The following is a 26769-nucleotide window of genomic DNA, read 5'->3' as shown; positions in this document are numbered from 1 at the left end:
CATTTTTTTTTTTTTTGCATCTTTTAATTGTTCTTCAGATTGATAGAGATTGTGTTTTGTATGGTTCTACATAGAACCATGAACACTTAAGGAACCCTTTGCATGGTTAAAGGTTTTTTGCATCTTTAAAGGGTTCTTCAAATTGATAGAGAATGTGTTTTGTATGGTTCTACATAGAACCTGTTTGCAAAGCGTTCTGCTATTTTTACAAGCTTGACATTGTACACAATAGAAGAACCCTTTCAAAAAGGTTCTACATAGAACCATGAACACTTAAGGAACCCTTTGCATGGTTAAAGGTTTTTTGCATCTTTATAGGGTTCTTCAGATTGTGTTTTATTTTGTTTTATATAGAACCGTTGTCTCTACTAAAGAACCCTCTTTTTTAAGAGGGTACCGCAAACGGGCTGTTAGTGAGGGAGAACTATTAGCCAATCCGAGCGCAGGAGGAGGGACACGGTCAGCCAATCCTATTCGAGTCTAGCGCAAGGGGGCCTGGCTTTCCGGAATACGGGTGGGGAAACTATCAAAACCAAAACCATCATCCTCTTACGAGCCCCACGTCCTCTCCTCCTGGCTGATGACGCGGCTGGCGTCACAGTGGCTCTCGACCAATGGCCGTTCAGGAATTAGGCGAATGTTTATAAAGCCCAACGTGCTCTCGGCGACCGAGCGGAGTTTCTGTCTTCTCTGGAAGACGGAGGAGGAGAGGAAAAGGGAAGAAAGCCACCGCTTCTCTGTCAGAGCAGACCATTATCTTTATTTCTCTCTCTCTGTCCATCTCTCTCTCTCTCTCTCTCACCTCTGGAAATGGAGCGCTCCAAAGTGAAGCAGAGCGAGAAGGAGGCGCCGGTGGGCAGCGACGCGTCTCTGAACGGACACTGTGAAGGAGGGAGGGCGAAGGTGGCCAAGTGGAAGGATGCAACTGGTGAAGCCTGTAGCAGCAGCAAGCAGACCTCTTCGGTCATGGAGAGCTGGAAGGAGGAGCGCACTCGGAGCGTGGAGGACAACGAGATGAGCCTGCCCAGCATAGCTGCTGCCTACACCACCATCCTCAGGGGGCTGGGAGAAGACCCCCAGAGACAGGGCTTGCTGAAAACTCCTTGGAGAGCAGCTACAGCCATGCAGTTCTTCACCAAAGGCTACCAGGAGAAAATTATAGGTGGGTCTGAAACTTCAGGAGGTGGGTAGGAGCCTAGAAGCGTCCTCAGAAATCCTTCACCTGTCAGCACAGGAGGTGAAGAAGCTCTGTTTTTCTGTGTTTTTGGTCTGAAATAAAGTGCTGAAGCTCCAGAGTGAGAGGAGTGATCAACAGTAAAGCAGAGCAGGAGCTGAAGCAGCACAACAGAAGAGAATTAAAGCCCCTAAAAAGGATTTAGGAACTAAATGTTAATGATTAAAGTGGAACATTTGGAGTAGAAGTAAAAGTATGAATTAAAATACTCATCAAAACTGCTTAAAGGACAATTCAGCTAAAAAATCTGCATAATTCAGTGTTTGAGATGGTTTAATGTGAAGTGGTTCATTGTAGAGAGTCAGATCGCTTCCCAGTGGTGCTGATAGGAACCAGGAGTCACAGTGCTCTTCTAAGTTTGAATATATGATAAAATTTTGATAAATCTGAACAAAATATGTTGTTTTTTTATCTTAGAACATATTGCATGTTCCTCACTGTTATGAAGGTATTTTTTAGAAAAGAAAGTTTTAGGCCAAACTATTATAAAACACTGTCTCAGGCGTCTGAGTATCCACAGCATTTTGTCTAGTAACTTTCTGTGAGGGAGCTTTTAGAGGTGGACGTCTGGTTCCTATCACCACCACTGTGAACAGTTCTGACTCTAAGTTTCTCTAGAACAGAGCGTTTCACACCAAACCACTCTGAGCGACTCTGTTTACATCTCACCTATTAAATGATGTAGAATTTTTGAAAAATTGGTGGAATTCCCCTTCTGAGGAAACATTCATGTCTGCTCAGAAGCTGCTGGAATCTGTAAGGAAACTGTTTTACATGCAGTCGAGCTGTGCAGCTTTCCAGGAAAGACACACGTTTGATATAAAAAGGAATAAAGGAAAGTGACTCGAGCCACCTACTTTCATTTCTTTTTCTTTTTTTCCCCCCTTTCTTTTTCCGGGTGGTTTGTCATGCCCTGAACACTGTCATTGCACCATTTTGGCGATTACTGTAATAGGTTTCTAATTTAAGGAAGGAAAAATCATATGATGTTCCTCATTCCATTTGCATGTACTCTTCCTTTTGTTTTTGTTCTTCATCATTTCCTTCACTGTTCCTGTTTGTTTGAGCCTTTCTTGTTAAGAGCTCTGCCTTCATCACTGTGATGACTGCACTTTAGGAAAATTATCCTTCCTTTATCCCTCCAGTGCACCACCACCACCATCATCATATAACCGGCCGTTAGACGGCTTGGCGTCCAGGACATTGCGTACGATTGTTCTGCAGGAGAAGGCCGTATGCAAGCTCCATTCCAGGCTGTGTTGTAAGTGGTTGAGGCAGGGTGCTGCCCTCTTTTCAGTTTTACCCCAGACTCCACTAAAACACCACATCTGGACCTGGTTTGAACAGGATCTGAAAGACTTTGCATATAAAAAAAGGAAAGAATGAGTGTCGAGTCATTGCCCTCGCTGACCTTTACCCCCGATGCTCAGATATGAACATACAGTACACATTATCACGATGACATAATAGTGAAAAAGGAATATTCTGAAGAAATCTCTTCTCTCGTGTGATTGGCTGGCATGTTCACCACCCCTTTACATTGTAGTGTGCTTTAGAGATATTAGCATATTTCCTGAATGCTCAGAATGCATCACTTCACTGTGTCCCATCTGTGTGGATGTGTTTTAGTGGTTTGGTGACTCAGGAGGTGAGTTGGTGCCCAGGAAGTACTTAATTTGTACAGAATTAATGATCTCAGACATTCTGTGTGAAGTATGTGAGGTCAAATTATTTAGAGGCACTAAATAACATCTGGATGACCACCCCCCCCCCATCCCCCCTGCACTGTTAGAAACGCTTTGAACCTGCAGTTAATGACAAATGGGATAATTTCTGCTTTTTCCCCCGACCTTTTCCTTTTGTGTGCAGAAAAACAGGGGAGAGACGACTCATCAGATTTCCTGCTTTCTTTGCTCTGGTCACTTTATGGCCGAGCTCATTATAACCAGCTCTAACATTTTTGAATCTGAAGCCCCATAATCGCCAAGACCCAGCTAATAACAGTAATGGCATACATTTTTTTTTTTTTGTTGAAATGCAGTTGAGGATCTGTAATATATATATATATATATATATATATATATATATATATATATATATATACACACACACACATATATACCAAATATATACCTTAAACTTTACAAACCTCCAAGTCTTAACTTTGTGTAAGTTTATGTACTGCCATTTTGGTCAATTCCTATTGGTTAAAAATAATAACAAAAATAGACATACAAGATTTTGGCAAAATATATTAAATATATAATAAATAAGTGTAATATTCCTTTTTTTTGAGGTTTGAAAAAAGAAAGCGCCCACAGTGCCACATAAAAAATGGCCAAATTTCTCTCACTTTGTGACAAAGTGCCCAGTTGGTCACTGTTTTTTAAGTACTGGAGTTAAACATTATTAAGTGGTCTATTTTAGGGCTTCAGGGTCCAAAATGATTGACTGAATGGTTGTATGACAAAAAGTATATGAACACTTGGTCATCACACCTATATAACTTGTTGGATGTCCCATTCTAAAACCATGGGCATTATTATGGAGCTGCCCCCCCCTTTGCGCCTGTAACAGCCTCCACTCTTCTGGGAAGCTTTCTACAAGATTTTAGACTGTGTCTGGAAATTTGTGCCCATTCAGTCAAAAGAGCACTTTGTGAGGTCAAAAACTGATGTTGGACGAGAGGCTCTGGCTCACAATCTCTGTTCAGGTCACTGGAGTTCCTCCACACCAAACTGGTCACTCCATGTCTTTATGGAGCTGCTTTGTGTACAGGGGCTCAGTCATGCTGGAACAGGAAAGGCTCTTCCCCAAACTGCTGACACAAAGCAGGAAGCAGATAATTGTGTAAAACATCTTTGTGTGTTATAGCATTGACATCACTCCTCACTGGAACTGAGGGGCCCAAACCCTGAAAAACAGTCCCCAGCCCATCATCCCTCCTCCACCAAACTCTACTGTTGGCACTGTGCGTTCCGGTAGGTAACGTTCTCCTGGTTTCAGATTCTCCAGATTCATCTGTCAGACTGCCAGATCAGTGAAGCTGATTCATCACTCCAGAGAACACGTTTCCACTGATCCAGAGTCCAGTGGCGGCGCTTAACACCCCTCCAGCCGACGCTTGGCATTGCACATAGTGATCTTAGGCTTGTGTGCAGCTGCTCAGCCATGGAAACCCATTTCGTGAAGCTCTCGACACACAGTTCTTGTGCTGATGTTGCTTCAAGAGGCCACTTGGGACTCTGTAGTGAGTTATGCAACAGAGGATAGCTGACTTTCACACGCTGTGCTCTTCAGCACTCAGTGGCTTCACTCTGTGAGTTTGAGTGGTCTGCCGCTTCGTGGCTGAGCTGTTGTTGCCCCTAGACGCTTCCATTTCACAATAATAGCACTTACAGTTGACAGGGGCAGATCTAGCGGGGTGGAAATTTCATGAACTGATTTGTGGCAATGTTCATATCTTATGACAGGGCCACAGTAAAGTCACTGAGCTCTTCGGTACGACCCATTCGGCTGCCAGTGTTTGTGCATGGAGACTGCGTGGCTATGTGCTTGATTTTATACACCTGTCAGCAGTGGGTGTGGCCTGAACTCAGTAATTGGGAGGAGTGTTCCCATACTTTTTAGCCATATAGATAGATAATAAAAGTCCTGTTTTATTCTATCAGCTCCTAAACAGTCACATTTTGGAAAAAAATATTATTATTATTATTATTATTATTATTACTATCCCTGCTCCACCAAACTTTACTCTTGGCACTATGCAATCAGGTAGGTAGTGTTCTCCTGGCATTCACCAAACCCAGATTTATGCATTTATTATCTAAGCTAATTAATTAAATAATTTAGTTAAAAACTCTAATTATATACTAGTTTGTGTTAGACTGTATAGGCACACTCCATTATATGCATATTAGACAATGTCCTCTGTTATCAATATTAGTAACACTTTACTAAAACCCTGCTGAATAACACTGACATAACCATGCCATAAACATGTCATGGCACATGTTATGTGCGGTCATGACTGGTTTTGTCCAGTAGTATATAGAGATGTGCAGTATATGCACAATGAAATGTGGACTATCTGAAAGCTACCACCTCAAACGGCTAATCGAGTACTCGAGTACCTGTTCACACCGCTAGTAGCATAATAGTGTCATGTCACAGTAAAGTAAAGTTATTGTAAAGACAGATGACCCTGCGGCTCATTTGCTCAAGGCCTGCTGAGGACAGATGGATGCCGTGTTGTTTTGTGTTTGAGGGGGCAGAGGGCTCACTCGTTGACATCCCCACAATTTGAAGGGTTTCCATGGCGACCCGCATGCGTTTGCTGTGGTGTGTAAGGCGGTTTAGTGCGTGTAATTGAGTGTGTGCCCTGTTTGTGGTGAGAGATGACTTCAGGGAGAAGCTGATTTGATTTCCTGTTCTTTCTGTTGGTAGCTGTGTGCGTGTAGCAGGACCTGCATGGTGACAGCGCTCCCTCCGAACAGCTGCTGCCCTCAGGTCGAGTTCAGCTGAGGCTCCATTGAACTCTTACATTTAACTGGAACTGCTCTTACACAGCATGTGCAGTAATAAAACAATAGTCCACCCTTCATTTGTTTCAGTTCCACTAAAACGGCAGTAAACATATGCTTAACAAAACATTACACAGAGGCCTCGACAGCTAAATATCATAGTTTTTTTTAGTGAGTCACTCTGTACCTTCATTCCAGCTTCCATTCTTTCCAGGAGACTCACTTTCAGTTCCTCAAAGAATCTGCAGACACACCTCCAAAGTTCAGTCTTAGAAGCTGGTTGATCATTTTCTGAAGTAATCAAACCCATTCAGTGGTGTTGAGGTCTGGACTCTGGGGTGGTCGGTCCATCGTTCAGCTTCTTTGTTTGATGTGTCCGTCTCCTTTTCTCAGTGAGGTTCTCCTTGATCAGCTACACATCCTTTCAGACCCACAGCGCTGAGTCGTCTTCTCACAGTGGAAGGATGGACAGAAACACCTGTGGATGTTTTCAGATCTGAAGCAGCTTGATTTTCTCCTCTCTCTCAGAGATGAAAGCTTTAAGTGCTGTTTATCTGATGGGGGCAGTTTTGGTGTCTAACAGGTCTTCCAGGTGGTTGTTAGGAGGCACATTTTCTCTGTAGCTTTTTATATATTTTTTTGATATTATATATCTTTTGATTTGTATATATATATATATTTTTATATTTTTGAATTCCTGTTTTTTCACTTTCATTCATTTGACATTCTCCTTCATTATGCAAGTGGATTATTAATCTCCTGAAAAACAAATAACCTATATTCTGTCCCTTATGTAATATATAACATATGTGTGCTTGTGTGTGTAAGAAGTTTGTAAACCTAACCCCAAACCTAAACCTTAACCTATATTTATATTCCTATATTTCTTCTATTGAAAAAAATCACCTTGAATTGAAATACTTTGAATATGTTCTGATCCATATTTGTAGCTTTTATATGTATTTTAACTACCTGATAAACTGTTTTAGTACATCTCCTCTTTGCTTTATGAGGGTTGTGGTCACACCTTCTTATCAGGTCGTGTTGGTTTAATATTAAGGTTTGTTTTCTGGTCTTTATTGGATGCACTTGATGCCGTATTGATCACAGCGGCGATAATGGGCCTCCAAATCGATATGTTTGTGGCGTCCTCAGCGGTGCCCACAAATGACACCCGCAGACACCGAAACCCTCGAGCAACAAGTCGCACACTCCGCCCGCCGTGTTTCCACGGAAACTTTCCTCGGTCGAGAGATAGGGAGCCAGGAAATTAAAAAGCCGGAGAGAGAAAAGAGGAGCGTCTTGTCACAGACTAGATAAAGCGGGATATATTTGAACAGTGATATGAAGTCAGAGGAAGCAACAGCAGCAGAGTATTGGCCCGTATGTAATTACTTTCCTTTTTTCCCCAGTCAGAGTGTTTCAATACCAGAATTCAGACTTTTACACCGATACCATGCAGTGACATTAATCAACTGTAAAATGATGCTATGGCAAAAATTAAAACTCTTGTCATTGTCTAAACATTTAGTATCTATTGAATAATAGAACCTAATAAATATACTACACTCTCAGAAACAAAGGGTCTGAAACCGTCACTGGGGCTGTGCCCCTCTTGTCACTGGGGTGGTTCCCTCAAGGGTCCATCTCAGTGCCTTTAGTCAGGGAACATAACTGAACCATAATCCACTGAAATGATATGTTCTAAGCTGTACTGACTCCACACACCCCGTCTCGTCTCCAGGCTTTTAGTTTACTGTTCTGTTTAAAACATTCGGTTATGAAAAGGTACAAATACGAACTTTTCACCTGGAAAAACTTATTTAAGGTTCACAATCAGACCTTAAAACCACTGTTGGAGCTTTGAGGGAACATTAACAAAGTCAAAGTTTATTTATAAAGCGCTTTTTACAACAGGTGTTGTCACAAAGCAGCTTTACAGAAAAAAATCCGGGTCTGAGCCCCCATGAGCGTCGCCAATGGCGACAGTGGCAAGGAAAATCTCCCTAAGAGCAGGAGGAAGAAACTGTGAGAGGAACCAAGACTCAGAAAGGGAACCCATCTTCCTCTGGTCAACACCGGATAGCAAACAGCATTAGTATAAAATATTAGACTACAAAATGGGGAAAAACAGCTGGAGCAATGGTTAATTAGATAGTTTGAGTGTATGCAGCAGCAGCAGCATCATCTATATAGAACCATGTACATTTACATAGTTTGTACCTTGATGAATGAGAAATGTACCTGCACAGAACCTTTATTTCTAACAGTGTGCTGCATCTCTGTCATACAGGTACAGTCACCACAGACTCTGCTGAAGCATCTGCCCATTGACTCCTATTATAAATGAACAGGTTTTCAGTTCTTTTCTAAGTATAGAGAAATTATTCACATCTATTATCTGTGATTAGCTTCCATGCAATACAGATCAGGTTAAAAATGTCTGGAGTGCTCCTTTAATCTCTTTTCGTCAGCACAAAAGAAGCTAAATAGTTTGAACACGGCTTCTTTTAAACTTGAAGGGAAGATGATCAGTGAGATGAGGAGAAAGAGGAAAGATTGACATTCAGCACTGGGGTCTAAACTGGGGTTACAGACCATTAAAAATGGATCATGCCTTATGTTAATTGCTCGTAGGAGTCTCGTCACCGGTGTGTTAGATATGCTAATGAGCGTCTCTGCCCATTGAGTCAAATTAGCATGTGCAGTGCAGTAGCATATAGGCAGAATATGACATAAGACAGTGTCGGTGTGTTATAAGTCTGTTTAAATAAGGAATTTAATCAATGAGTGTTAGTGCTGAATCGTTTTCCATGCTGCAGGCTGGGCTTGATTTGAGGGGGGATGCAAGGGTGCCCACCCCCCCCCAGTCAAAAGAAAAATCCAAGGGAGATGGAAAGGTTATGTTATGTGGTACCACATGAAATGTCTATTTGAGTCTAAACCCATTAACATTTGAGATTTATACTCCAAATTGCCTTCGATAGATCAGATTCTTATGAAACCAGCAAGTTTTGATCAGAGAAAAGCATGTATGCATTAAAGAAGTGATTATACACACTTTTCATCGGAAAACCAAGTCTAAACTGTAGATTATGAAGAGTTTGCTCTTTGTTCAGTACAGGGCTGATTTCATGGACACGGTTTAAGCTACACCCTTAAAAAAGATGGTTCTTCAGATTGGACAATGTGTTGTATATGGTTCTATATAGAACCTGAGAGGATGATGTCAAGCTTGTAACAACAGTAGACCCCTTTTTGGTGTTACTTTCAAAAAGGTTCTATATAGAACCGTATACAACACATTCTCCATCAATCTAAAGAACCAGTTGACCATTTAAGCAAGAAATAGGTATATACAGAATTCATGGTTCTAAGTAGAGTCATTGCCTTTACTAAAGAACCCTTGAAGAACCATCTTTTTTCAGCAGGTAGACCTGGACTGAATTACAGTGTTGGTGGTGTTTGACCATTAAAATCCTCTTTAGTCTCGGTTTAGGCTTAAACTGGCTCTGAGAACCTGTCCCATAAACACACTATATAGCGCTGCTCTAAAGGAGTGAAGAAGGTAACCCCCCGCCCCCCTCCCACCTCTTCAAACCCACCATTTTAAAAATGTTTACAGCACCACTGGCTGTTAGTGCTGATAGAGCTGTGAACTCTTCAGGAGAGAGAGGGGGGTTAGAGGTGTTTACCTTCTGTTTGTCTTTCCTAGCTGAGAGTTAAAGCTGTGTCTTTGCTGCTGTTCGTCTTTTCTCTCTGCAGATGTTCTGAACGATGCCATTTTTGACGAGGATCATGACGAGATGGTGATCGTGAAGGACATCGACATGTTCTCCATGTGTGAGCACCACCTAGTTCCCATCTTCGGCAGAGTAAGACTCCTTTTACCCAGTGTACTTTGCTTCTCTTGGCTGGATAGACAGATAAATGCATACGTATTTAAATTATGTGTTGGTAATTTGACCTCCTGCCTTCCAAAAACGGTTTCAATGAACAACACACTTTTTGTGTGAAAGGGCTCATGATCCTACGTATTTCTCGTCCCCGCCCCTTTTCTTTGCTAAGGTCCACTTATACAGACATATGTGAAATTGGCACGCCCCTGGTTAAATGTTGTGCACACATCCTCTATATAGTGCAGTTCTGCACGTTTTGTGTTTATTTGATGAATTTAGCATAGTGGGAAAATTAAACAAAATTAAAATTTGAATTAAAAAAAAAATTAACATGAGATTAGATCTGTGCAAAAGTTATATGTGTGTGTGTGTGTGTACATTTTATATATATATATATATATATATATATACACACACACACACACACACACGTATGTCGCTGTTGTCGGAGGAAAACCTTGCATCTCCAAAATGGTAACTTTACAGGAGAAGGAAAAAACCTACTTTACTTTTAATGTAAGTCAATGGAACCAGAATTTTTTCCATATCATATTAGGTCGTTTCTTTTAGTCCATTCATCATGAAAATTGCACCCAATGTAAAAGGGTAACAGGCATTTTCAAATTATGTCAAAAACTGAAAAAAGTCAAAAATGGAGATACAAGGTTTTCTTCTGACTACTGCAATATATATATATATATATATATATATATATATATATATATATATATATATATATAATATGCCCAGTTTGTTAAACTTAGCAAATAAACACAAACTAAAATGAGCAGAAAAATGCTATATTTGAGTGTGTTCTCTGTAGAGGATGTGCAAAACTCAAAAACAGACGAAAAATGAGCTCTGTTCTGATTGGCTGCCGTGTACTCTGCCTCATTCAACAAAACAGTCCTTATAGCTTCAGCGTGGGTGGGCGGGGCCAAACTGCTGTAAGCTACATAGGTGAATATGTGGATATGTGTAAATGTGTTGGGTTCTGTGACATCATAAACATTTCCTTCAAAATGAGCTGCTTAAAGTTTTGAAACTTTAACCATGTTTACATTAATCCATCACTCTTTTATTCAAGAAGAAGTGAGAGTGTTTGTGTTTTTCATGATATGGGCCCTTTAAACACATCTGTACTCAGATCTTTGTGTTAACGTGTTAAAACAAGCGTCTGTGTGTCTTTTTTTGAAAGTGTATACCTTTTTATATCTCTGTGAGGGACAAATGCTGATTATATGTCTCTAATTCAAGGAAAGTTACTTGTCAAACGTCGTCAGCGATGAAACAATTAAGTGTAATTAACTCTCCCTGAGCGGCGCTGACCGAGACACGGACGCGCTGCTTATCTGGCTCTTAATCCTCAGGTTTGACATTTCGTTCCTCCCTCCAGCTCACAGCGCAGCAGGTGCGCCATTTAAGACAAAAGAGCCGCTCTCAACGCCTTTCATGCTGCAAATGGCTGGTGATGATAGAACACACCATTGATCAGGAACACAGAGGGTGTTTGTTTTTTTTTTTCTGCTCGCAATTTAGTTTGTCAGATGCTGTCCGAGGGCGTCCGCTCTTCCTCCTCGCCGCCCGCTGACAGCTCGCTCGTCCTGTCCTTCTGTCGTCAGCAGCACGCCCCTTATCCCCTCTGTCATCTCTCCGCTTCCGCGACCACATAATGACTCACCAATTTCTCTCCCAGGAGGCCGTTTTTTCACCCCATTTACAATCATCACTCACGTCCATCGTTTGGTTTTATTGTTTGTTTTGTTGTTTGTTTATTTGGATGTTCTTTGTGTCTTTTTTGTTGTTTTTTTGTCTTTTTTTGTTTTTTTGTTTCCCCTTTCCAGTTTCAGTGATAACTCCCATCCTGCTTATTTGTTTGCTTATATGTTTGTTTGTTTGTTTATCTAATCACTATAGTTTTTTCCAAATTGTAAATTATCCATCTTTACTTCTTTTTTTTTGCTTGTTAGATTTTCTTTTTCTCTTGCTTGTTTTTTTTCTCTTTTTGTTTATTGATGTTAGCTTTCCCTCCATTTTCAATGTCAACGCACGTCCTTCTTTTTCATTCGTTCATTCATTCATTCATTCATTTTGCCCCCCCAATTTTGTTTGTTTTTTTTCTTGTTTTTTTGTTTCCCCCAGTTATCAGTAATAACTCCAATTCTTTATTTTGTATTTACTTTTTTATTTGTTTGTTTGTTTTCATTGTTTCCCTCCATTTTAAATGATCGCTTACATCCAACTTTTCTTCTTCTGCTTGTTGGATTTTCTTTTTCTCTTGCTTGTTTTTTTCTCTTTTTGTTTGTTGATGTTAGCTTGCCCCCCATTTTCAGTGCCAATGCCCATCCTTCTTTTTCATTCATTCATTCATTCATTCATTTGTTCCCCCCTTTTGTTTGTTTTTTTTTGTTTCCCCAGTTATCAGTAATAACTCCCATCCTTTTTTGTATATACTTTTTTATTTGTTTGTTTTTCATTTTTTCCCTCCATTTTAAATGATCACTTACATCCATTTTTTTTTTCTTCTTGTTTTTGTTTGTTGGTTTAATTTTTTGTGCTTATTTTATTTCCTTGGTCTCTTTTTTGTTCTTGTTTATGCCCCATTTTTAATTGATCACACCATCCATCCTTTTTGTGTTACTTATATATTTATTTATTTATTTATTTGTCTTTTTGATTGTTCCCCTTTTTTTCTACTTCTTTTTGTTTGTTTGTTTGTTTTTTCCCTGATCCTCAATGATCTGTCTCGTCCATCTCCAGCGTCCGCCGGTCTAATAGCCGCACAGAGCCTCTTAGCGTCCATCATCCGCTCTGAGCCAGTCAGGTGTGATCTCTCAGCTCCTCACGCTTCATATCACTCCATCACACTCTCACCGGCTGATGACGCCTAAAGAACAAACCCTGTTCCTCCAGTGTTTTAAAGAATATTGATGAAAAATTAGATTTACAGATTCTTCCTCTTACCTCAGATATACTCGATCAGCCACGACATGTTTGGTGTCTGTAGTTTGCTTCCATAGTTTAACACTATAGTGCGGCTAACTAGCAGGCCTGCTGGTAGCTAGATGTGCCAGGTTAATTAGCATGGTGCTAACTGCAGGCCTAAATCATCGCACACTCAGACAGTGTGTAGTTGTTCACGTGATTATGTGGTTTCTGACACTGTATGACTCACTGTTATCCATAAATAGAGACTAAAGTACAAACAAAACTGTGGCGTTTCATAGTTAACCATATTTCAACTTTATACAAATGAGTGCAGCCACTGCATTGAGCTCAGCCAATCAGATGAGAGTACACCAGACTTCATCGTGAACAACAAACATAACTTTCTCAGAGGCTTTGTCGCGTAGTGTTCTCGTCTGCGGAGTTCGCCCAGCTGCCATGTGCGACTCTGCGACTCTGCGTTTGTCCGTTTTCTTCGCAATTACGTCATATTGTCCGCTGAAGCCAGGCGAACGTCGTCTCCGCAAGAAATGCGCTGAGGCCTTCAGACACCAAACATGTCTTGGCCGATCTACCACATTTGAGGTAAGGGGGAAAATTGTGGGCATTTGATTTATCACCAAAATATTCCTTTAAAGTTGTGGAAACAATTTTGGTCGGCCTCCCTTTGCAGTTTACTATACTTTACAAGTGCATATTGTAGGACGTTGAGCAGGATTGGCAGGGCCTGGTGGGGGTCAGGAGAGATCACTGCCCATCCCTTCATGTGGCTTTATCACGTCCGAACAGAGAGAGAGAGAGAGAGAGAGAGGAGGAGGAGAAGAGGAATCTTTGCATGCGTACTGAAGCTGCCCTTTCTCTTGGTCGGCTTCATCAAATTGTTGCTGACATTTGAGTGCGGCGGCGGAGTGGAGCTCTGGCTCCGGGGGGTTTAGGGGCAGACGGATACTTATAAAGCACAAACTCACTCTCTCCATCTGTCTGTCCACTTTCTGTGTTTTTCTTCTTTCTGTCTGTCCAACCATGCTGATCTGAAATAGCTTAAAATCAAATCTACAGTTTTTCCCCCTTACCCTACGTGTAGTCGGTCAGCCGAGTCATATTAGGTGTCTAAAGTTTGCTTCATTAGTTCTAAGCTGAGGCTAAAGCTAATGGAAGCTAATACTGCACCAATTAGCAGGGTGCTAGCTGTGTACCTAACTCAGGCGTCGGCAGCATGTGGCTCCGGAGACGCATGCGGCTCCTTTGCTCCCCTGTTGTGGCTCCACAGCTGAATCAGATTAGTAGGTAAAAATAAAATAATCCTCCTTTACAGTAAAATAAAGCTCTGCTGATCGTTCAACACAGTTTAACAGTAAATGGTCTTAAACTCTGGCATTAATGTAGAACTGCTGATTTACCCTTTAACCCTGAAGGTTGGTGCGCAGACTGCAGTCTCAAACATCAATAATTTGGAGACGAATGGACTTATTTGCATTTATAATCACTCCAGCTGGTTTCCTGATACGTTTAATCTGCAACGAGAAACTGATAAACACTAAAAAGTTGCGAAGCTGAAGTCAGATTCTCGTTCGCCAGCTTCTTAACCAAATTTTCCCGTTCCATCTTAAATGGTGCAACAGTTACATTCTGGCACGTCAGGCTCCTTTTAGGTTGCATCAGGAAAATTTGAACAAGCAGCTGGTGAATGAGAAGCGACTTCAGCCTCGTAAAAAGTCAAACGTTGAGAGACATTTTACAAGAAACTGTTCCACTTTTGAGGAAAAGTTTCCTGCCGGAGATGCAAGAAAAGCAGCTAAAGCTGAGCTTAAAGCTTAAAGCTGAGCAAAGTAAGTCTGTGTTTTCATTTATATTATATTTTTAGCCTATACTAGTTCATCAGCACATACTGAGACATATTTACAGCCAAGATGGTAAAACAGACATAAAATGTTGTGGCTGCCAAAGTGGTTTGATTTTTGCTGAAAGGACAAAATGGCTCTTCTTAATATTTGGGTTGCGACGCCAGACCTAAACTCATCACACTCATCTCAAAGCGTGTGGAGTTGTTCAGCATCTCTAATAGACATTGTGTGGTTTCAGACACTGTATGATACTTTATTATCTATAAACATGGACAAAAATACATCAGCATAGCTAAAACAGTAGCAGCAGGCACTTTGATGTCTTTTGTCATACTTTAGTCCAGTTTATAGATAACAGTGAGTCATTCAGTGTCAGAAACCACTCAATCAAGTCTATTAGAGATACTGAACAGCTCCACATGGTTTGAGGTGAATGTGTGATGATTTAGATTAGCACCGTGCTAATTGGTGATGCTAACATGCGCTTCCGTTAGCTACTTTAGTCTCGCAGCTTAATCACATAACTAAAGAAGCCAAATTCAGGCACCAGCACTTCCCTTATTCATCGGAATCGCCTAAAAGATTTAATCGACTTTAAAGACATTCAAACTGCTCTGCATCCGATTTCCGAAACTTTCGTACGACGTGGAAACGAGCGGAGATTTGAGCGCAAAAGATGAATCTGCTTCGAGGGATGAATGAGCTTTAGTGTGTGAAATCAAGCACCAGCCGACAAGCGCCTCATTTGCATATCATTTACATAAGGCACGCCCTAATCCATGCAGATATTGTAGTAGGGAGCAAATAAAATGACACTGTTCAGCACCTCGTGAGCCAACGACTGAGCTCGTAGGTGGAGTTTGAGGTGGAGCAGTGAGTGTAGTGCTCCCCCTACTGACCAAACTTTATAGTGTTAAAATTACGATGACTGAAGAGAATAAAATGTGAAATAAACAAAATGATGTAGTGTTTTAAAGGCAGAAGAATGTTGTGATTGTGTAGTGTGATGTACACTCTCAGAAATAAAGGTACTAAACTGTCACTGGGGCAGTCCCCCTCTTGTCACCGGGGTGGGACCCTCAAAGGGAACATCTCAGTACCTTTAGTCAGGGAACATAACTGAACCATAATCCACTGAAATGATATGTTCTAAGCTGTACTGACTCCACACACCCCGTCTCGTCTCCAGGACTTTATTTTACTGTTCTGTTTTAAAACATTCGGTTATGAAAAGGTACAAATACAAACTTTTCACCTGGAAAAACTTATTTAAGGTTCACAATCAGACCTTAAAACCACTGTTGAACCTTTGAGGTAACATTTACACTGTTTGTACCTTGATGAAAAATGTACCTGAACAGAACCTTTATTTCTAACAGTGTATAATCACATATTTGAACACTGCATTAGTGCACTGTATGAGATGCATCTGCTCTAGCTGTGCTTTTTATTATTTATTCTGTGGATGGAGACAGAATTATAAAAGAAAGGCACAGTGTAATTAATATGTTTTTGAATAGAATGTGGCATAATTGTTTATTGATGTGCATGTAAAATAAGTACATCCACTTTTGGACTAGAGTGCACAGATTATTAGTATAGTTATGTCCTATTTTTATTTTTATTATATGGGTTATAGATGATATTGATAGTATTTTTGGGTAGTTAACAAATTAAGCATTTTTTAGGTTGTTAAACTATTATGCTCAAATTTACACACTCCTAAAAGACGTTTGAAAGAGTTTGATTGTCCAGACATGCCAAAGATGAAACTAATGAATAAAACTCTGAAATTCATGCACTCATTAAATCTGCGTGTTCACCTGCAGTCTGATCCGATTTCTGTTTAGGCTTTTAAGTCTGGAATGAAGTGAAAACAATGTGGCAGAATTATTGGCTAGAGTTTATAGGGACCCTCTATTGGAATAGATTTCTTGTATCCCAGCCCTGTTTTGCCGTTTACCTCCAAAACTGCGACAAAACTGGATATTTTATATGGGGGAACTGTATGGGTTGACCCCTGTGTGATTCAGTCCAGTTTCACTTCAGTCACGTCACTAAAGTTGGCAAGGCTGCTTAAGTATTCGTGGGCTGGAGGTTAGGGAACCAGCCTTGCGACCGGAAGGACGCAGGATCCCCTGAACCGACAGTACGTGGTTGAAGTGCCCTTGAGCAAGACACCTAACCCCCAACTGCTCCCTGGGCGCCGTGGATAGGGCTGCCCACCGCTTACTGCCCCCTAGTGTGTGCGTTCACTAGTGTGTATGTGGTATTTCACTGCACAGATGGGTTAAATACGGAGGTGAAATTTCCTCATTATGGGACTAAAAAGGGTCACTTAAAAGTACTTAAAAAGTCCATTTATGACAGAAATGGACTACATAACCTGATGGACGTGCTATGCTATGCCTTGTTTTTTTGCATGCTATGCCAGTTTTGGTCACATGAATGCTTTTTCTCCCTACTGTCCGTTTAATTATCTAATCAATAAGCCTTGTGTTTCATCCACTTAGGTCCATATAGGCTATCTCCCAAACAAGAGGGTGCTTGGTCTCAGCAAACTGGCCAGGTGAGTTAGCACAATACGTCATCAGGACACACACAGGTATTGCTAACTTTGTACAGTGCTGTTAGCTGTAACATTTCTCTGGTCTTAACATTCAGGCAAAATCATGTGTTCTTTTTCAAATAGAGATTATTCCACTAAATAAGTTTGAAGTCAGAGCTGAAAACACATTTCAGACTTTTAATTGATTTGATCTTTAGAATAAAATTCTTTTGCTTTAAGTGACCCTGTACCTTAATTATGATTATTTTATTAAAATAAATGATAGAATATTCCATTTCGTCACTACTAAAACAATCATAACGCTACCCAGACTTAACCAAATGTTTCAGTAGTGACACTTTTAGCTCATTTTGAGCTCAAAAACGCAGCCAGTACATGACTAACAAACACAGCTTTGAACAGCTGTTCACACATAAAATCATCATATTTTCATTAAAACAATTTAGTGAAACTGTGTTACGGTAGTGACAATTCTTAATGTTCCATGTTTTCCACTGATTTTCACACTTTGGGACACATTTACCTCAAAACAATGGGATCTAACTGCTCACCATGTGGCCATGAGGGACAGGGATGCAGCCTCACTTCCTGCTCTAAAATACAGGGGTGTGGCTAAAATACATACAAAAACTTTTGGTAGTGGCATTAAAACATAAGCTGAACTCAACTTTACTTCAAAAGAAATGAAAAACATAAAAAAAAAAATGCAACAAAAATCCAAGTATTATTTTCATAAGTGTAATTTAGGGGTTAGGGTTTGGGACAGACTGCTCCCAGTAGAGTATAAGTACCCTTGTACTGACCAAAATTTAAAACCAGTTTAGACGCTGTTTCAGTTGTTACATGCTTTCTTGTTATACACACTGTGTTTGGCTGTGAGTCATACCTGTGTTCAATAGTGGTGGGAGAGAGGTGAGCAGGCAGGCAAACAAAGGAGTAGGCAGGTAGGTATGTGGACAGTGCAGGTAGGTATGTAGACAGGCAGGAAAGTAGGCAAACAAAGGAGTAGGCAGGCAGGTATGCAGTGATTTTATCAAATTGTTTGAAAGTTCAAAATAACCAAAAAGGTGGGTTTCTAAAGTGCAGCTTCCAAATGTACGAAGTTTTCAAAATGACAAATGAAGAGGTTAAGCAGTAAGCTTTAAACAATAAGCATAAGCGGTAAAAACTGTTTGTTCCCAACATCTTCCATGTCTAAGCTATGAGGCTGTGTCTGTACCTAAGGAAGACGCCATCTTAACTGGTGGTGTGTCATGTGGCAAGTGTCAAAATAAGAGTGTCAAGTGAAAAGCCATTAAATCTAAATCAAAATAAACGTCTCTCAAGGAAAATAAATGTAAACTCAAATGTGGCTCCTACATCTCCGGCCCCTTATAGCAACCGCATGGAGCGTGCTATAACAAAAAAGTATCCATAACAAAGGGGCCAATTAAATTCCAATTGAAAATATTTTATTCTAATTCTAATTTTAAGGTCAAGTCAAGTATGCAAATATCAGTGTATATGTATGTGATGCAATGAATGCACATGCAAGAGCTTTATTTAGTCTCTTGGCTGCTAGCCTCTACTAAGAGACATATCTTGTTGACTGGCCTTTGTAGTTGGTTTGTCTTGGTCTGGAGTTGTACACTACGGACCAGACCTTTGGAATCATGGATGGCTTCAATGACTCTTGCCATTATCCATGAGCCTCGAGGTGCTACAGCATCAGCTACCAAAACAATGTCCCCTGGACAAAAATTATGCTTGACACGGGACCACTTTTGTCGTTCCTGTATGAGCGGAAGAAACTCTCGTATCCAGTGTGTCCAAAAAAGGTCAGCAATGTATTGTATTTGTCGCCATCATCTTCTGACATATAAATCCTGTTTTCCAAATAATCCTGGTGGTAATACAGGTTGGACCTTGAGCTGGAGTAAATGAGTGGGAGTTAGTGGTTCCAGGTCATTGGGATCACCTGAAACAGTTGTCAAAGGACGGCTGTTCAAAATAGATTCAACCTCACACATCACTGTGGTGAGACCCTCATCATCCAAAGTTTGCTGGTTTGTGACAGACAAGAAAATCTTTTTGACCATTCGGATCAGTCGTTCCCAAACACCTCCATGATAGGCACCAGCAGGAGGATTGAACGTCCACTTCACACCTTTCTGGAGGAGACTCCTTTCGATCTGTTTTACATTCCAAGACTCTATTGCTTCCCTTAACTCCCTTTCAGTAGAGATTAAATTAGTTCCATTGTCTGATTTTATTTCTTTTACTTGGCCTCTTCTGGAAATGAAATGCCTGAATGCATTCACACAGGAGTCTGTATCCAGAGAGTGTGCCACTTCCAGATGAACTGCCCTACTGGTGAGACAGGTGAAAATCACACCATATCGCTTTGCCATGCCACGCCCTCTTTTAACCTCTATAGGTCCAAAATAATCAACTCCTACATATGTAAAAGGGGGAAGGTCAGGAGTCAAACGGTTTACTGGCAGGTCAGCCATCTTTTGTTCACCTGCATGTGCATGATGCCGCCTGCAGGAAACACACTCATTCATGACCTTCCTTGCCAAAGAATTTGCGCAAGGGATCCAGTACTTCTTCCGTAGGGTTGACAGTATGTGGTTTCTTCCACCGTGTCCAACTTGCTGATGAATATGTCGAAGCACAAGCCTTGACACATGATGATCTTTGGGCAAAATGGCAGGATGTTTCTGCTCCTCTGGCATTGCCATCTTGCTTAGACGACCACCAACTCTTAGGATACCTTGGCTGAGTACTGGATCCAGCCTGAAGATAGAGCTCTTCCTGTCTACATTCTTTCCATTGCATAAGCGTGCCATTTCCTGTGGGAATCCTTGATGTTGGCAAAACTTCACAATGGCTACTTCTGCATCATCAATGTCCTAGACTGACAGTGACATAAAACCAAGCGTCCTCGGAAGCTTTAATGCTGTTGATGCAGTCGACATTTCCAACCTGTCCTTTTCCTTACAGCTCAGTATCTTCATAGCATCTTTCCTTTTTTGGGCAAGTTGTATCAGCAAGTTCTTGAATTTGAGCATCCATGCTACAGCATTCCTGAGTTTACCCCAATTTGAAAAGTAATTTAGGAATTTGCTGGTGGCATCACAATTGCTTGTGATAGTGGTGTTGACTATAACCATTTCTCTTCTCAACCCTGGGTCATCTGGGGAGATTGCAAGCTCACATGGAGAATTAGGCCAGTGTTGTGGTAAGTCTTTCAAGAATGTCGGTCCATTGATCCAGGCCTTGTTTTTCAGAAACATGTAGTCCACGGGTATCATAATCTGCTGGGTTCATCTTGCCAAGAATGTGTTACCACTGGAGGACATCTGATGCGCCCCTGATAATGTTGACACGGTATGCGACGAAGGTGTGAAAACGTCTACTTTCATTTCTGATGTACTTTAGAACAGTTGTACTGTCTGTCCAAAATACGGACTGTTCCAGCTGCAGCTGCTATTCAGTGAATAACATGCGGTCAATACGAACTGCCAAAACAGCAGCAGTAAGCTCAAGACGTGGGGTAGTCATCTACTTCAATGGTGCCACTCTAGATTTCCCCATAACAAAGGCCACATGTGCTTGATTACAGCTGTTAGTCAATCTTAAATATGTCACTGCACCTTATCCAGATTCACTTGCATCACAGAAGTGATGCAACTGTGCACCTTTGTTGTTTCCAAAGTTCTTTGGCTTGAAGCAGCGAGTAATATTGAAGTCTCCAAGACTCTGAAGTCCATTCAGCCACCGTTTCCATGCTTGAGAATATGTGTGTGGAATTTATTCATCCCAGCCAAGGTTAAGTCTACATAATTCTTGCAAAATATGCTTTGCTGGAAAGGTCAAGGGTGCAAGAAATCCAAGAGGGTCATATATAGAACTGACCATGGACAGAATTCCTCGCCTGGTGCATGGCTGATCTCGGAGAGACACATGGAATTTGAATACATCCTTTTCAGCACACCATCGCACACCAAGAGCTCGCTCCACTGGCAGGTCTTCAATGTCCAGGTCAAGATCCTTCACTTCCTTTGCCCTCTCAGCTTCAGGGATGGAAGCTAGAACTACTCGACTACTGGTCCACTTTGTCAAGTTGAAACCTCCAGCTGCACAAAGTGCTTTCAATTCCTGGTACAGATGAATGGCATGGTCTTCTGTGTCCACTGACTTCAGCAGGTCATCCACGTAAAAGTTGCTCAGAACAGTACTGACTGCCTCTGCTGAGAAACTGCTTTTATTGTCCTCAGCTGTTCTTCTCAGGGCATAACTAGCACAACTGGATGATGATGTGGCCCCAAACAGATGAACAACCATTCTGTGTTCCATGAGGGGTTGCATGATGTCCTCATCCTTCCACCACAAGAAACGAAGAAAATCAACATGCTTTGGTGGGATCTTGACTTGATGAAACATCTTCTCCACATCAGCCAAGATGACCACACTCTCAAGACAGAAGCGCACTAAGACTCCAGTCAAAGAGTTTGTAAGGTCTGGGCCTTGTATAAGCTCACTGTTGAGAGATGTTCCTTGATAGGATGCAGAACAATCAAACACTACCCGCAAAGTTCCTTTTTTGGGATGATAGACCCCATGGTGAGGTATGTACCACCCTTTCCCATTTTTCAATACAAGTTCTTCTTTAGGTACAAGCTCAGCATGTCCACACTTCAAAATAGTATCCATGAATACCCTGTATTCCTCTTGGAAAGTCTTGTTTTCCCTAAACTTTCTTTTTAGTGACACTGCTCTTTGCTCGGCCATCTGGCGGTTGTTTGGCATTTGAGGATCACTCCTCTTGAATGGCAAAATATACTTTGCTGGAAATGCTTTGCTGTGTTTGTCTGTGAGTCATACCTGTGTTCAATAGTGGTGGGAGAGAATTGAGCAGGCAGGCAAGCAGGCAGGCAAACAAAGGAGTAGGCAGGCAGGTATGTGGACAGGCAGGTATGTGGACAGTCAGGTAGGTATGTAGACAGGCAGGAAAGTAGGCAAACAAAGGAGTAGGCAGGCAGGTATGCAGTGATTTTATCAAATTGCTTGAAAGTTCAAAATAACCAAAAAGGTGGGTTTCTAAAGTGCAGCTTCCAAATGTACGAAGTTTTCAAAATGACAAATGAAGAGGTTAAGCAGTAAGCTTTAAACAGTAAGCATAAGCGGTAAAAAACTGTTTGTTCCCAACATCTTCCATGTCTAAGCTATGAGGCTGTGTCTGTACCTAAGGAAGACGCCATCTTAACTGGTGGTGTGTCGTGGTAAGTGTCAAAATAAGAGTCTCAAGTGAAAAGCCATTAAATCTAAATCAAAATAAACGTCTCTCAAGGAAAATAAATGTAAACTCAAATCTGGCTCCTGCATCCCTATAAATGATGATTTTGTATCTGTTTAGCTTATTACTCTCTCTATTAATGCCTTGGGTTTAAATGGATCAGAACATAATCTTTATAAACATTTAAGGTCTGAATACATCATTATTTTTTAAATGGAATCACTTCTATTAATAATTTGAAAACTAAAAACCAGACAGTTTTATTTATTTATAAGTAGATAAATGTATCTTAGATGTTTTATTGAGTATCACAAGTAAGGATGGGCAGCATTATAGTATTTTATTGTATTGTGGAAAATTGCATTATAAGTCAACAATATCGCTGCTGTCAGAAAAAAACCTATGCTGTGTCTGATCCACTCAGACCAGCGCAACACACACTAACACACCACCACCACGTCAGTGTTACTGCAGTGCTGAGATTGACCACCCAAATAGTAGCTGCTCTGTGAGGGTCCATGGGGGTCCTGACCACTGAAGAACAGGGTAAAAGGGGGCTAACAAAGTATGCAGAGAAACAGATGGACTACAGTCTGTAACTGTAGAACTACAAAGTGCACCTATATAGTAAGTGGAGCTGATAAAATGGACAATGAGCGTAGAAACAAGGACATAAGGTCATAATGTGTTATGCCTGATCGGTGTATAGCCACAGTTTGTTATTGATTCCAGGAGATGTCAGGGATGAGGAGGTACCACTAAGTACAAGACATAGGGCAAGACATTGTTGTTGAGACAGTGCAGGATGAGGAAGGATCAGGGCAGGAAAATGAGAAGAAATTCTCTTATTTGGTGAAGATGATCTTTATGCTAACCTGACAAAGACAAAAGATATCCAGTGGCATCGTACTCCTTATACTCCTGTGCTGTCTGCTAGGGAAGGTCCTATCACAAACATCACTGACGCATTAACTTAAACCCAGACCGTCCACTGCAATGGACATTTGAAAAAATAACAATAAAATATTAGATTTGATTTTCTGTTAGTCTTATTTTTGAGATCATTACAGACAGAAAACAGCATTATTATATATTTTTCCATCACTAAAACATAATTCAGGTCTGAAAGGGTTTGAAGAAGGTTAGAAGAAACAGTGATTCCAAGCTTAACAGTAGCGTATACAGTATAAATCTTACTGCTTTTTAAATATCTCAGTGCTTTAGCCTTCTTAACTCCTTGGAACCACCGGTGGTTCCAAAACGCACTTCGTCATGTTTTTTACTTCATAACTTTCATATTTCATAAGCTACATTCAAAAGGTGGGTGTCGTATGAGAGCTGTAACTAAGTCAAATAGATGGGTAATGTAATTTTTAAAACTTTATAATAAAAGAAGCTGAACACTCATTTTTTTGTCTACTGAAAGTCAGATGGCGTCTCTTCAGTAATCTGCTCTGTAAAAAATATTTTTATAAAAAAATACAAAGAGCGTCTCAGATTTTTGGCTTTCAGCAGTAAATTGTAAGTATATAGCAATATGTGTGATCATAAAACACATGTTCTATTAATCTGAGGGGAACTTTTACAAAAAAAGCTAAACAAAAATGTACATTTTTTTTATGCAGTAACTGAATAATTTGCCCTATGATTTGGGCATTTAAATTCAGATGGAAAAACTGAAATATACCTACGAGCGTAAGAGGTTAGAGTGTGGAGCAGTGCCCCACTGTAATTAACCCCCATTAATCACACTGCAATCACTAATGAAGCTGCTAAATCTCAGGCTGCCACTCCAGCACATATTCTCTTCTTTTTTAATCAGGATGCTCCCTTTGAGTGAGTGAGTAACAGTAAGAAGATTATGTGCGGTGTGTAAGTGACAAAGAAGAGACTGATCCTCTCTGACCTCAATACCCAGGATTACACTTTCTCTAACAGTGCACACACAGTACTGCACTATTCACAGTGCAGCCTACACTCTGCACGAGGGACACTACAGATTCACACTCAAACACTGCTGTACACATGTAGTCGTATGCAAAGGTTTGAACACCCCGGATCAACTGACATGCTTTGTAGATTTTTTAAGTGATAATAAGTTCACACATCCTCTACTGTAATGTGGCAGTTTTCTGCAAATTGTAATGCTAAATTTCCATTTATGTGCTGAATTTAATAGATTAGAAAACATGACATGTCCCATAACTTTTGCACAGATCACGTTTTCTGTTTTATTTTTTTTTTAAATATGTTAAATTTAGCAAGTCAACTGTAATTGTGAGTTCTCCGTGGAGGATGTGTTCACTTATTCTCACTTAGAAAATCAACAACATTGCAACATTGCATTCGACTGTACATACATACACTCATTAATATCCAGGCAAAGTGTCACATCAGTCCAGGTTATTTGTTTTTTGGCAGAAAATTGGAGAATAACAGAAATAGAGAACTAATATGTGTGTGTGTGTGTGTGTATATATATAGTATATATATATATATATATATATATATATATATATGTTGTTGGAAGAAAACCTCGTATCTCCATTTTTTACATTTTTTAGTTTTTGTTATGATTTGAAAGTACCTGATGCCCTTTACATTGTATTTAAATTTCATGACTAATGGACTAAAAGAAATGACCTAAAATGACTTATAAAAATGTCTGGTTCCATTGACTTACATTAAAAGTAAAATATGTTTTTTCCTTCTTCTGTAAAGTTACCATTTTGGAGATACAAGGTTTTCTTCAGACAGCAGCTATATATATATATTCTCCTCTCTCTCAAAGATGAAAGCTTTAAGTGCTGTTTATTTGATGAGGCAATTTTGGGCACTGATGTTGATCGAAGTCATTTTGCATCGTTTCTGTGGATGCATTCATCATGCAATATTCACATGATGTAAAGAGCAGCTGGCGATGTTATACGGTGGAATAATTTGTGTTACAAGCTTTTGATATGTCAGTCATGATATACACACACACACACACACACACACACACACACACACACACACACACATACATCACTTTTTCCGTAAACACAGCATTGTTTTAATAGCCGGCCCTGTGAACTCATTCCTCAAACAATTACACAGATGTTTTTATTAAAACGCCTGAAGTGTTTCTTCTTCTCTGATGTTGCCTTTGTTACAGGATTGTGGAGATCTACAGCAGGAGATTACAAGGTAAATCTTTCTCTTTTTTAAGCTGAGGTCAGACCAGGACAGAGCTGTCTTGTCCTCAGTCATGCTGGTCTGCTGTCACTCAGATGCTCTTTTGGTCAGATACTGCCCACAGATCTGCGCTGTTTCTGTATTTGATTTGGTTTGCTCTTAATTGTTTTCAGTCCAGGAGCGGCTGACCAAACAGATCGCCGTGGCCATCACTGAAGCTTTACAGCCTGCCGGAGTCGGAGTCGTCATTGAGGCAACGTATGAACTCTTTTTCTTAAACTGTTGATCAGATAGAGGCGCTGGAGTGTATTTAAGCAGGAACACAGGAGCGAGTGTGTTATGGAGAACAACATCACAGCTGCGTCACTGTAGCAACACCATCACCGTCCATCCAGGGTCCTCCTGCTGCTTAATAAGCAAAGAAAACAGTAAAACAGGGAAGCGTTGTTTTTTTATTTTATTTTTTCATTTGGTCAATTTCTTCCACCAAGAAGCTTCAAATATATTATTATTATTATTATTATTATTATTATTATTATTATTATACCATACTTTTCAGCCTGTCAGATTGAGTGGGTTGTCCTGTTACAAAAATTAACAGCAGTAGATACTGAACACTTTATTATCTTTACTGAATAATTCATAGTAGTTATACAATAATTTGTAGTAGTTACTGAATAATTCATAGTAGATACTGAATAATTCATAGAAGATAGTGAATAATTTGTAGTAGATAATAAGTATTAAGTAATAAGAATAATAAGTATTAAGATTAATAACAAAACAAAAAAAGATAAATAATAAAAAAAATAACGTTATGATCATGTTTTAAAGATTCTCATATATTAAAAACATTTTGAAAAGCGAAATGTCCCCATACTTTTGATGAGCAGTGAAAAACAACAACGACAATAACAATTAAAATGTAAAATTATATATAAAGTTCTTTAAAAGAGTTAAATTGGACATTTCATCACATTTTGTGAGCGTTTGTTCCTGTGCCTTTGTCCCGCAGTCACATGTGCATGGTGATGAGAGGCGTGCAGAAAATGAACAGTAAGACGGTGACCAGCACCATGCTGGGGGTCTTCAGGGAGGACCCCAAAACCCGGGACGAGTTCCTCACGCTCATCCGGAGCTGAGGAGAGCCGCACCAGCAGAAACATCGCTCAGACCAGCCGTCCCCCTTCGACACTCACTGAACCCACCGAGTCATCTCTGAATAATCAGCCTTCACGCTGGCGCCGTCGCTGCGGGGCCCCCCGCCCTCAGCCCGGCCCAGCGTGATACGCAAGT

The 26769-nt window shown here is 40.4% G+C and overlaps 1 protein-coding gene and 1 long non-coding RNA gene across 2 annotated transcripts; both read left to right on the top strand.

The window, feature by feature from the left end:
* Positions 1-645: 645 nt before the first annotated feature.
* gch1 (GTP cyclohydrolase 1) lies at positions 646-26769 on the top strand. Its single transcript, XM_036593335.1, has 6 exons — positions 646-1162; positions 9523-9632; positions 16960-17015; positions 25454-25485; positions 25647-25731; positions 26489-26769. The coding sequence occupies exons 1-6, from the start codon at positions 811-813 to the stop codon at positions 26613-26615; spliced, it is 762 nt and encodes a 253-aa protein (XP_036449228.1). The 5' UTR covers positions 646-810; the 3' UTR covers positions 26616-26769.
* On the top strand, positions 17547-22085 carry LOC118823622. The gene is made up of 2 exons (XR_005008544.1): positions 17547-17980; positions 21991-22085. It is a non-coding gene; the product is annotated as an uncharacterized LOC118823622 (long non-coding RNA).

This window comes from Colossoma macropomum, unplaced genomic scaffold, assembly GCF_904425465.1.
Source record: "Colossoma macropomum unplaced genomic scaffold, Colossoma_macropomum, whole genome shotgun sequence".
NCBI lineage: Eukaryota > Metazoa > Chordata > Actinopteri > Characiformes > Serrasalmidae > Colossoma > Colossoma macropomum.
Note: the sequence above shows the minus strand (reverse complement) of the source record. Positions and strands in the feature narration are given on the sequence as shown.

Bases quoted from the DNA above. Each gene is read 5' to 3' on its own strand.
- gch1 (XM_036593335.1), top strand. From the start codon at position 811: ATGGAGCGCTCCAAAGTGAAGCAGAGCGAGAAGGAGGCGCCGGTGGGC. The intron at 9,633-16,959 runs GTAAGACTCCTT...TCATCCACTTAG, and splicing joins TAGTTCCCATCTTCGGCAGA to GTCCATATAGGCTATCTCCC. The intron at 25,486-25,646 runs GTAAATCTTTCT...AATTGTTTTCAG, and splicing joins CTACAGCAGGAGATTACAAG to TCCAGGAGCGGCTGACCAAA.